The sequence below is a fragment of the Saccostrea echinata genome, unplaced genomic scaffold, assembly GCF_033153115.1.
Source record: "Saccostrea echinata isolate AGI-Se365-2 ecotype Australia unplaced genomic scaffold, CSIRO_AGI_Sech_v1 ptg000014l, whole genome shotgun sequence".
NCBI lineage: Eukaryota > Metazoa > Mollusca > Bivalvia > Ostreida > Ostreidae > Saccostrea > Saccostrea echinata.
In genome coordinates, this window is record NW_026889763.1 from 9152122 (window position 1) to 9164365 (window position 12244).

Consider the following 12244-nt stretch of genomic DNA (forward strand, 5'->3'; position numbering starts at 1 on the left):
AAAAGTACAAAAAACTACTGAGTTGCTTGTTGGAAGTAGACCAGGAGCATGTCAATAATGTGTACCAGGACTTATAGAACATCTGTCAATGGAGTATTTTTTCAACAGAGAATCCAAGCAGTGTCAAGTAATGACCAACAGGGACAAGGGAGTAGTTAAAAGTGGATATAAGGTATAAATAGAATGCTCAATAATTTTGTATAGACAGCAGTGCAGTAGGAGTATTAAGCAGCTGTGGGTCTATTGAATAGAGAAGCCACGAATAGAAAGTCAACATTCGGTCACAGGAATAACCATCAGTACTAGTGAATCTAGGTACTATCAGACATTGCAATAATAAGTCACAGGAATAGCCATCACTGAAGCTATCGGGCATTGGGTTCAAAGGTTTGTCAGCAGCTAGTCTTAGGAGTAGTCAGTAGAGTGTCTTGAGCGTAGTCAGTAGTTTGTCTAAGGAGTGGCTAGACGTTTACTGGGGAGTAGTCAGTAGTTTGGCTTAAGAGTATTTAGTACGACAGTTTGTCTTGAAATTAGTAGTTTGTCTTGGGAGGTGAGTGTTTGTCTAGAGAGTCTCAGTAGTTTGGCTAAGGAGTGGTCAGTAGTTTGGAAGTTTGGAAAAATAATGAAGACATCATCTTGGAAGTCCCCTGAGATCGTGAGTGAACAGTTTGACTAGGGAGTAGTTTTTACTTACTTGGCTTTTTTCAATATATATCCATGTAATTATATACATAGAAATATACATGTATTAGATATGATATTAATGTACTAGTATCAATAAATTCTAAAGTATCTTTTAAAAATATATATTTGAACATTATGGAATAAAACATAGTATTAATATGAAAACTGGTGAGGCCCAAAAAATCATAAGTTAATATTATTTTACTTTAAAGAAAGGATAAATACCATAAATGCTTCTTTCATACAGAAAAATAGGAATGAAACATCTATTCAGTGTTTGTTAATAGAATTAGCTCTATATTGCTTTATATAGTTTTATTTTGTTATATTAAAGAGATTTTTAGGATTTCTGGTTTCAAGCAGGAACAAATGATTATACAAACTCAAAATATTAATCGTAGAACATCTATTGTAGAAAACTATAGAAAAAAAAACTATGATGATTTTGTTCATCGTCATATAATAGACAATAATTACGATGTACAGGACAGAAAAACTCGACGATCTCTTTTCAGAATGTTTCCAGTGCACCACTGTTACAAGAACTAGCAGTCCCGATGAGACTTGTACGGCCAAGAAGCAGGTAAATATTGCATGAAAGAATTCTGTTATTTTCAAGAAATTTGCCTCTCTTACATGGAATTTTGCTGTCTATGCCAAGTCATTAGTTCAAGGTGAGACACTTTCTTTGGGAAATAAAGCTGTATCTTTGTCAAATATGATGTTCTTTAATCACTATATTACAGATGTTTGATCTGTAAATCTTTGATTCCTGTCTCCCAGACCAAATAACCTTGGCTCAGACTCAGGGTCATGACACTCTGTAGGGGATATGCATCATTTGCACACACTATCTACTCCGTCAATCATTTCTGACTCTATCAAAAATATAACAAAATATTACTTTTAATCGATCTTCTTGATTTTGAATTTATCTAAATAATCTTGGTCCGGAGTATTGATACATTCTTAGGTCATAAGCCGGTTCTGTGCAACGTGTGAGCTTCAAATGATTTAGAGCCAGAAAAAAGTGTGGAATTTGCAGCTCTAGGGAAAGATAAACATTTATTGGAGGAGATAATCACTTGTGTACTCAAATTTTAATAGTTTGTTATTGTGTCATAATGGTTATGATACATGAGTTTTAATGGCGTTTGTTGATGGACTATTATAACTGAAAGAAAGAACTTCACATGGCACACTTTGAATGTTTACTGACGAGGAATATATCCTTCGGAAATAAACTTTCGGAGTTTGATTGCATGAAAACGAGACATTCCAAACTCGTTTTTCAAAATGCTGTCATCAAGTTCAGAGAGGAGAACACCATCCACATCGTTTTCCTTGAAAGTGTCTGCGTACTGCTCCAGCTTCAGCACGCCTAACCAATACGTCACTTCCGACACAGACATACTTGGAATCCGCTTCTGACGTTCAGCTGCCATATCAGGTGCCAAGAGCTCGTTGATCCCTTTGTTCCTTGCGGGTCTTTTTGGAACCGGTGGTAGTTTGCTGGAATCATGGACTTTAGAATGAGTTGGAAAATTTTGATTCATCTCAAAATTTGTGCTTGTACTAAGTTCCTTCTCCAATTCATTTTTTATTTGAATCTGACTTTTCGCCATTTGTGGTTGTTTTTCTCTATCTATAGAATGCTTGATTTCCTTCGCTGAAATTTGATCTTCGTTCGTTGGGACCTCGGCGCTTTGTGTTTGTTGAGTAGACTTCTCATCTGAATCTTTAGGATATGTTAACTGCTTTTCCTTAGAACTCTCTGATTCCGTCTGCGAAATCTTTGGAGGAGTTGGTAGCGGTCTTTCAGCATAACGTTTCTCCATACTGGCATCAGCAGGGAGGGATTTTGATAGTTTAGCTTCCTTCCACTGGATGTATCGAGCCTGTTTAGTCTCTTGTGGTACAAAAATGCCGCTTTGTCTCTCCTTTACAACAGAACAGCCACTATTCGAGTCCCAAATAATATCATATATTCTTTCGATCTGTTCTTTCTTTTGTAAATCTTCATATTGATGTCCTGTCTGAACATTGACAGCTGATATACTTAAATAGGTCTCTGGGACAGCCCCCGAACTTTCAAAGGACTGTAATCCTGTTTTTCTGTAGATGGCAATATCTGAAATGTTCATTATTTTGATAGATATCTTGATTATTTTCTTATCTATTTTCTTGATTAAGCAAAAACAATATTCTTACTAGGATTACAATTTGAGAAAAGGAAGAAAAATACAAAGAAGCCATTCTATATATAATCTCACTTGCCGAACAGCTTACCCGAGTTTCCATATTTTCCGGAATCGGGTAGTTTTGCAACAGACAGATTCTGCAGATATGATGACCAACTTGAAGGGTAACCTAGGATACCTGTAACCATGGACAATCTTATTTCGTTCAGGTAAAAAGGCAGCAGCATAATTTCCTCGTAAATAGTGGCTATAGAAATAGAAAATAAAATGTTATTCTAGGAAACGTAAGTACATCCTTGCTTTTGATATATATATATATATATATATATATATATATATATATATATATATATATATATATATATATATATAACTACAGCTAAACTTCGAAATCTCGAACACGGATATCTCGAATACCCCGGATATGTCGAAGTAAGGCCGTGGTCCCGACGAAATTTGCTTTATAAATGATTAAAATAAACCCCTCTATGTCGAACACGGTAATGTCGAATACCCCGGTTATCTCGAAGTAAAATTGTGTACCCATTCATTAAAATCACATGCGTTATCTCGAAGTCAGGATAATTTTCCGCTCTGATGATCAAGTCCGTTACGTAAACTGAATGCTCTATTGATAACACCCACCTGTCTGTCACGCTCGGGTTACCTGTGTTCCTGGGATCAACAGATAATAGCGCGATAATTATACGAAGTGTATGTATGGCTTACCTTTATTGTAATTATGCAAGCCAAAGGTTGTGTGTATTAGTCTAATGCATACGCGTGGATGACACGTTCATTGTTTTGTGGCTTGGGTACGTTTATCTTGATAATTAATCGCAATTTAATGCTATGTGAAATATGCGCGCATACATAGTTTATGCATATGGAAGTGAAAATTATAAACATCGAAGTAAAATAAAATTCTGTAATATAATGCAATTAGAATTTATTTTCCCTATGTGAGCGTGCAGAATTTACAATCGTCCGTACACACCATCATGTGAGCATGTGTCGCAGTAAAAACTTGTGCTGTAGTGCCCTGTGATTCAGTGTTGTTCTGTTGTTAGACAAAAGTGCGTGATTTTTCTTTTGTGTTTGATTTTATTATGGTAAAATAATTTTCTTTTAACTGATTTTACATGCATGAACATGTTTTTCCAATAAAAGAAATGTATATTTCGTTTTTCGTTATTCTGACAGCGACCGGTTTTAAATTTACAATGCATAGACGATATCCGGTTATGTATACATGGGAAACGATGCTAGCGGTTGACTTTCCGCGTTGGATTATACTTCTGTGCATATTATACAAAGCTTTTATTTTGTGAATTATAAAGAGGATGTAAAAATATTTGATTGCTAAATACATGTACATGTATATTAAAGAAATCTTATACAGAATTTCAAATAAGAAGTATTTCGGCATGTTTTTACTATTAAGTGCATGTTCACTGCACTAAGTTTATTTGAAGTTCATTTGAATTATAACCCTCGATATGTCGAACCCCCGGATATCTCAAAGTTCATCAACGGTCCCGTCAACTTCGAGATAACGAAGTTTAACTGTATATTGTTGATATCACATGTTGATATCGCATTTTCTTTAAGATAACATTTGATCCAAAACTATTCCATATCATATAATATCTGCAAACGTTTTCATTACTTTTACAATATAGGGTCATTCTCAAACGAAATATGTACTAAAATCTCTGCCCTATGTTCGGATCATTTGTACAAATGATTACTTTCAGTAAGTGGATTTCCAACCAAATATAACTCCTCATACGTCCTTTGTAGACGTAAACGGAGTTTGTCTGTTTCCATTTTTGTTCCCTCTACCGATACAAGATGAAATTGATTGTTCGGTGAAAATCGGACAACACATGGTAGATTGCGCAAGCGCAGAATCTCAGCCAAAGGATATTCCTTAGTGCCTGTCAAAAATTAATGTAACAAAACTGTTATATTACATTAAAGATAAACTCAAGAGTGATTGTAATGTTAATATTTTCATCTAGTTACGTAGTGGAATAAAGTGCTCTTTTGTTGTGGACCATGGTCTTTTATTGCGAGTCGTTACTCCTTATTTTGCCAATTTACACTATACAATATTGTCTGTTGACCTTTTTTGCTTATTAAAGAATTTCTATTTGGTGTTTGGTTCACCCCCCCCCCCCAATCCCCCACAACTGAAATTGCTTACTAGGGCATCTGTTGTAAGACACAAATGAATAAATATTATCTTTCATTTAGTCTAAAAACAATATTCAAGTACTGATTACACAAGGTGAACATATGAAAATGAAAAAAAAAATAATCAAAACCAACACTTATCTTGAGAAAAAAAGCAAACATCCATCTGATACTTTTAATCCATTCTGACAAAGTGTCAAGGTCTTCTTTTTTCATGTTTGCCCATCGTCTGACGTAATCTTCCACAGAATTCATAATAATTATGAACTTCTGATCCCTTTTGGAAGATCAGGGTTCCCTAAAGTTTGTTCCTTTTAAATACGTGATTTAAGATCCTCATTATTAACTACATTTACGTCGCCAGTAATAACGTGTAGAGGAGGACTAGACTATAGTTGTAGGGAGAAGAATAATCCGAATTATCTGATGTTTTCCTGGCTTTTTACGATTTTGATATTTTACGTGTCAGGAAAACGTCAGAACCGCGCCATTACGAAAACTGGAAATTCGCCGCCTCCAACTGGAGGCGACATTCTCGGGTTCATTTTCGATACTTGCGAACCGAATTAATGCTGAATTCACAACTTATCAATAGAACAATGCCTTTAGTACTCATCAAAATCGTTTTTATGGTTTGTTTATAAAATATACAGTCCGGTGAAAACATTTTTTCAGACCCTCGAGTTTTGTTTTCAATTCGTGCATTTTAAAATCTTGCAAGACCTGTATCGAAATGTAGAGAGTGATATTTTCTTTTCATCGATATTGGTGAGTATTAGAAGCATTGTGTTATTGATAAATTGTAAGTTTAATTTAATTCAGTTTGCAAGTATCGAAAATCAGCTCCGGTTGGAGACGGCGAAATTTACAGTTTTTGTAATGGCGCCTGTTCTGACGTTTTCCTTGCACGTAAAATATCAAAATCGTGAAAAAAAAAACAGGAAAACGTCAGATATTTCGGACTAGGAAGAGAAGAGAAAAACATAAACACGTGGTAGGATTATGTTATGGATGTTCTATAACTAGGCACTGAGGATTTTTTTTTATATAATTAAAAAGTTTGGAAGTAATAGTCGATGAATATTCATAAGAAATAAAAGGTGTACTTGAGATATGGTGGAATACATGGACCCTTTTGTGATTAAGAACATTACTAATATTTACCGAGTCGTTTCTTTTAAGTTTAAGAAACAAATTAGTTAGTTTAGCAGTATTCTCCTCCGTAAAAAGTGGCGGATTTCCTTAGCCTTTTCGAATAGACCATTTAAAACTTTCACAAGTCCATACTTGGATTCTTAAACTGCAGAATACAGGCTAGTGCATTTGATTATGAATATTGTTCAGCACAGACTCTTTGAGCCGCCAGGTGTCTCGCAACATAATAATTCAAATTCTTTCCATTGGTTCCTGAAACTTAAATTGGCCAACAAAGAAAAAGATGCTGGGAACATTATTTACATTCTTCATCCTAAAAAAAAACACTCTGGCATTCCATGATATTTCAGGCTGAAGCCTACACCCCGCATTTCCTACTTTTTAATTACAAATAAACCTTACAGTGTCTAGATATGAATATCTTAAACCAAATCCTGTTTAGTGTTCTTGCTCTCCCTCTTTTATCAACTATGGTCCCTTTTGACACGTCATTACTGGTGATGTTCATATAGTTGAATATGACGACCTTACAGCAGTCATTTTAAAAGATCCTTAATATAAAGAGCCCGATCTAAAAATTGGCGACAGAACTGTATTTTAATTAAGAATAATGTCGAAGATTATGCAAACGTTGGGCGAAATATGAAGAGTAGACCTGAATATTTTATCAGAATGGATTAAGTTTTTTAGAAATATTTTTAAAAATTGTGTTAAAAAGTAAAAAGGCAATATGCGAGCCATCTATCCTTCCGTGTTCACTAAATCGGAGGTTTTAAAAGAATTCGAAAGCCTACATCAACAATATGTTATGATTTCATCAGACGAGTATTGTAGCAATATCATCTTTGTTTGTAAGGCTCACTATTATCCTGTATTTTAGAAGAACTTGGTTTAACTCTACATCTGGAAATCCAACTTATACTCACAGTTCACTTTCTAGGGATGAAATTCCTCAAAAGCACATTTCAGTCTTTAATACTTTTAACATTTCAGTCAACAAAGGTATATGGTTCCTAAACTTCATAAAAATCCTTACAAAGATACATTGCCAGCTCCAGCAATTGCTCTACCAAGTCCCTATCTTTATTCCTCACAAAAATATTAACTGCCGTAAAGGAGCAACCTCAGACGTACTGTGCGCGACAACATACTTGTGAAGTTGTGTAAAATCAACTGTACATTCTCAAGAACTCCATAGAACTGTTAGAAATTTTAAAGTCACACTTTTTTTTAGTCAGTAACATCAAAACGTATGACTTTTCTATATGTTGTAGAAAAGTCATACGTTTTGATGTTACTGACTTTTCTACATATTATATACCGTCACGGCTACATGTACGTAGCTCATTCTGTAGAGCGCTCGCTCCATGATCAGAAGGTCGTGGGTTCGAGCCCCGGCCGCGACTGACCTAAGTCAATAAAAAATAGGCAGCAACTGTTCCTTCGCCAAGCGCTCGACACTTTGAAGTGAAAGTTGCGGATCCTTCGGATGAGGCCTTAAAAACCGGGCCCCGTCAGGCGTTGGCACGATAAAGACCCCTCACTGCTGAACGGCCCTGTGTGCCGAGTAAAGGTCTAAATTTGAAGCACTTCATCGGTATATGGTGACGTATCTATATGAGTGATATCTCGAACGGGACGTAAAATACAATCAATCAATCAATCTACATATTATACAACCATTCCTCGCAAACGATTAAAAACTAGCCTTTTTGATATCGGAGACAGCTGCTTCTTCAATTAAAATGGAAGTCGGAGAGTTTCACATCTTGTGATTTGTCAGCAACAAAATGACTGTTAAAAATCACACAAATACTCTGAAGTTGATATTAAAAGAATCCTGGAGTTTCTTTGTAGTCTGTGGAGACTAAGTCTTCCAACAAACCGTTGGAATTCCGATGGGCACTAAAAAGTTACTGCCATTCATATGTCGACTCGATAAATGCGAGTGAACTTGGAATGAAAGACACATCAGGGTTTGCCACATCTGTTTTATATTTGGATGTTTTACCGACTATATACGATATGGGCCAACTGACAACTAAACTGTATGACAAACGAGATGACTTTGGCTTTTCCATCGTCAACTTTTTCTTATTTATGAAGCAATATTCCGCTATCACTTGCATATGGTGTTTGTTTCACAACTTACTGATTCTCAAGAGCATGCTCTGAGTACGATCAAGTTCTAAACTGAGTCAGGTTACTGACAGATAAGTTTATGTTAAAGAAATTTCGACAACCTCGTTTAAAGTCAGCATAACTAAAATTATATGGTCGTTATAATGACATTGTTAAGAAATATTATCTATCATTAGGTTTTTATTTCACTGACATATTTCTTACCAAATTTAAGGCCTTTGTTTTTATACTAAATATGGCTACAGAATATATCATCTTCCTGATCAATGCATAGGGCTCAGGGCGGGTGTGCCTGGTCGACAGGGGATGCTTGCTTCTCCTAGGCACCTGATCCCACTTCTGGAATTTCTGAGGGGTTTGTGTTTTATGCTCTGTTGACTGATTTGTACTGGGTTTTTTTTAATCGATCACTCTTCGTTATCTTCAAGATTTTTTTTTCTTTTAGTGATGTCAAGTTCACAAAGAAGGTCAAGGTCAGAAACCAATGACACCATTGATTTCTTTCTTTGTATGAAGTTTGATGAAAATATTTTGAACTATTTCTTGAAACTTAGTTAGATAATAGAGTCAATTAAGTTCCCAAGAAATGTAAATGTCAGAAAATTAGAACATAGTTGAATAGCTCCCATTAATATGTATCAGCGTAAATGTTTAGAAAAAAAAATTCAAAAGTTGCTTTGAAACTGAGCTAAACAGTAAAGGTCACAGGGAAGGTCAAGGTCAGAAAATATTGACTTATTTGAAAAGTTTTCACCAATATGTATCCATGTTTTGTATGAAAATATCTTCAATAGTTACCTTAAAACTGAGATAAAGACAAACTATGGAATAAGTGAGATCAACGTCACAGGGAAGATCAAGATCAGAAAGTGATGCCACAATTTAATAACTCTCGCCAGTATGTAACAGTCTGTGAATTTATATTGAACATTTTCTTATTGAGCTAGACGCAAATTAAGTGTGACGGACAGACAGACGGAAGGATGGAAGACGAACACTACAAGACCCCGGTTGTGTCCAAATCAGGGCAAAACAAATACAGTGTATCGTCGTATTTAGAAATATATCGCAAAGAAATATATCAGTATGCATCAGCTGTGCAGATAGCAAACAAATGCCCAACAAGTGCATATATTAAAATGTATTTTACAAGTCTTAGTTTCATTCATTGATTTTGAATTTCAGTTTCTATTCATGGTTTTTTGTTTGTTTGTTGTTTTTTTTTTTTTGTTTGTTTTTTTTTTTTTTTTTTGAATATAATAAATATGAAGCACTGATAGGGCAAATTGGATTTTGGCAATATCACATTTATGAACATTAGTTCTCCTGCCAAACGACTGAGCTTGATTTTTTTAAAAGTATAGGTAGAAACAAATAACATCATGTAGAAGTGAAACGTCATTTATTGAAGTAAATGACGAAAAGAAGTAAAACAGTTACCAAATTGGGGGTCAGAAAGGGGGACTCAAGTATGGAGTATTACAGGTCTTAGGCAAAATATTGCAAAATCTGACCCCCAGCACCATAATGACATTGAAATATGATATACATAGGAATAAGGAGGTCAACCATACTAGAATAATAATTCAAACCCTGTAGTCTTTCACAAGGAACAGTATACATGTACACGTATTTCAAGTTGACCCCCTTATAAACATCATAAGATCACAAAAAATACACAAAAATACCCTAAACTTCTGCCTGCCATCAAACATGTGGGTAAAACATAATAACAAACAGACAATAGATGACAAGGCGACTGTGGAGCGAAAAAAGCTCTGGTCATTACATTTTTTCTTGCTCAGAAACACAAAGTTAACAGGGAAACACTTAAAGCACATTGAAGGTTCTCCATACACAAATATAAATGCTACAATTTTTTGGCAATCCTTTAAGTTCTGTAGATTAAAAAAAATCTACAGAAAATTTTGAGCTAAAAACTCGCATGCTTAAAAGTTTTTTTCTTGCACAAAGAAACTTACATTTTCCATGCTTCTCCACAACACAGAACCTGGCCCTATAAGCCGTGGGTATAGAAATCTGACATTTCTCCTCCCCAGAAATAATGTCAGCCACAACTCGTTGTTGTCTGCTTAACTTCTGGATGTATATTGCCTGAAATTAATATGAATGCCTGGTTAAGAGGTGAATAACTGTTTTACTTTTGTAGGGAGAACAACTTATGGAAATAATTCAGAGGTTGTTGTTTTGCTTCGCAGAAGCTTTTTAATGAAAATTCTTATAATTGATATACAATTATCCAATTTCCTTTCACTTACAGTTACTGTTGATCATAATAACAGGCATTTCCATTTTCTAATTTAAAAATTATGATTTATGACAATGGATTGATGTCAGTGGTACACTTTTTCCTAAATATTACTAAATAAAATTTTCATATTTCTGGTGTGTTGAGCTCATATGCATGTTTTATATTAAGATTACGCCTTTACCGCGAAAAAAAAGGAGAAACTGGCAATGATAGGAAAACAATGAGTACTAAAATATTTTTTTTATTATTGAAATTGTAATTAAAAAAAAGTACTAAGTACTTAATCCACGAACAAATAGGAATCGCTAAGGAAAATGCGATTGACAGTAAGCAAATGAAATTAAAATGTCAGTAATAATCAGTAATAATATGTGGTTATAGATTGCATGTATGCTACGAGTTTCCATAATTTCAAGAGAAATGTTTTGACACATCTGTTGTCAAACGGCATTCCTGGATTTTTTTTTTTTTTTAAATGCTACCTAACAAATATACACTAATAATATATATGTTTTTACATACATCTTGCGAATTTGTATTTATTTTTCAATTTACATTATTAATATTTTCCACTTATCGTTTTCTGTTCCAATAATTGATTTAACAAGTTAAGGATTTATATTTAATACTACATGCAAATGAAAGCTTTACCTGTTCTTTACCGATCACCTCAATCCCTATATCGCCAAAGTAACCCTGGGTAACAATGGAAACACAAGGAAAAGTAGTATGAAACATAGAATAGAATTCCTCCACAGAATACTCCTTGTCGGACGCCACAAATCGCCACTTGTCTCTGGACGGCAGTGACGGACGCCGGGGCTGACTCGTCTCGGTCATGTTTGTCAACCAGTTGAATTGGAACAATCCGGAAGTACAGGTAATATGCTGATAAAAAGACCACGGTGGTTTCAAGCGATAAACGATATTGACCTCAATGGGTTAGAAATATTTGCATAAAAAAGTATGTATGTTATCTAATAGATAACACTTAACACCTGTAAATGTGTTACATGAAAGTAATATACGTCTGCATTACTAATAAAGATGTCTACCAAATAAAAATAAACTGCAGAGATTTTACGCAAAGGTGAAAAGAGAAAAGGCGAAGAACAAAAATTTATGCATATGCAACACAATGGTAATTTTGCACACTTTTTAAGATTTATTTTTATCATTATAACTTTTTAATGTATTGTTGTTATCCCAACCCATATGTTGTCTCACTTCATTGTCATGGCTTCTCCCTATACTGTAGACAAACTTTTTTCCGCGTGGGATTGATTTTCGCGATGTACGCGGTCACAAATTTTCCGCGGAAACTTGCCACAACGTAATAAAAGTACATTTAAACAGTACAATGACAATATAAGAAATCGGCGTAAATTTCTACCCATGGATTGAACAGAAAATGTGATTCCGCAGAATTGCACATGGCTGGCCATGTCATGTAGATGAAATATAAGGTTTTCAGCTTTTGATCTCTATCCAAGATTTCCCCCTCAAAAATTGTGTGGTTCCTTAAGAAAGCTTGTTATTAAATTCTTTTAACAGTTTGGATTTTAAGAATTGAATTTGTTATAGAGTAGTA

General features: G+C 34.7%; 1 protein-coding gene across 2 annotated transcripts; it reads right to left on the minus strand.

Moving 5' to 3' along the window:
* Positions 1–1167: 1167 nt before the first annotated feature.
* On the minus strand, positions 1168–11577 carry LOC133187196 (uncharacterized). Of its 2 annotated transcripts, XM_061322557.1 has the most exons (5): positions 11305–11577; positions 10364–10496; positions 4637–4825; positions 2974–3132; positions 1168–2815 (listed from the first exon to the last, which is right to left on the minus strand). In XM_061322557.1, the coding sequence occupies exons 1-5, from the start codon at positions 11491–11493 to the stop codon at positions 1896–1898; spliced, it is 1590 nt and encodes a 529-aa protein (XP_061178541.1). In that variant the 5' UTR covers positions 11494–11577; the 3' UTR covers positions 1168–1895. The 2 variants fall into 2 exon arrangements, with proteins under 2 accessions (XP_061178541.1, XP_061178542.1); XM_061322558.1 differs by lacking the exon at positions 4637–4825.
* Positions 11578–12244: the final 667 nt, after the last annotated feature.

Excerpts from the sequence above, each read along its gene's own strand:
- LOC133187196 (XM_061322557.1), bottom strand. The coding sequence starts at position 11,493 with ATGACCGAGACGAGTCAGCCCCGGCGTCCGTCACTGCCGTCCAGAGAC. Across the intron at positions 10,497-11,304 it reads AGGTGATCGGTAAAGAACAG|GCAATATACATCCAGAAGTT; the intron begins GTAAAGCTTTCA and ends TATTAATTTCAG. Across the intron at positions 4,826-10,363 it reads TGTGGAGAAGCATGGAAAAT|GCACTAAGGAATATCCTTTG; the intron begins GTAAGTTTCTTT and ends AATTTTTGACAG.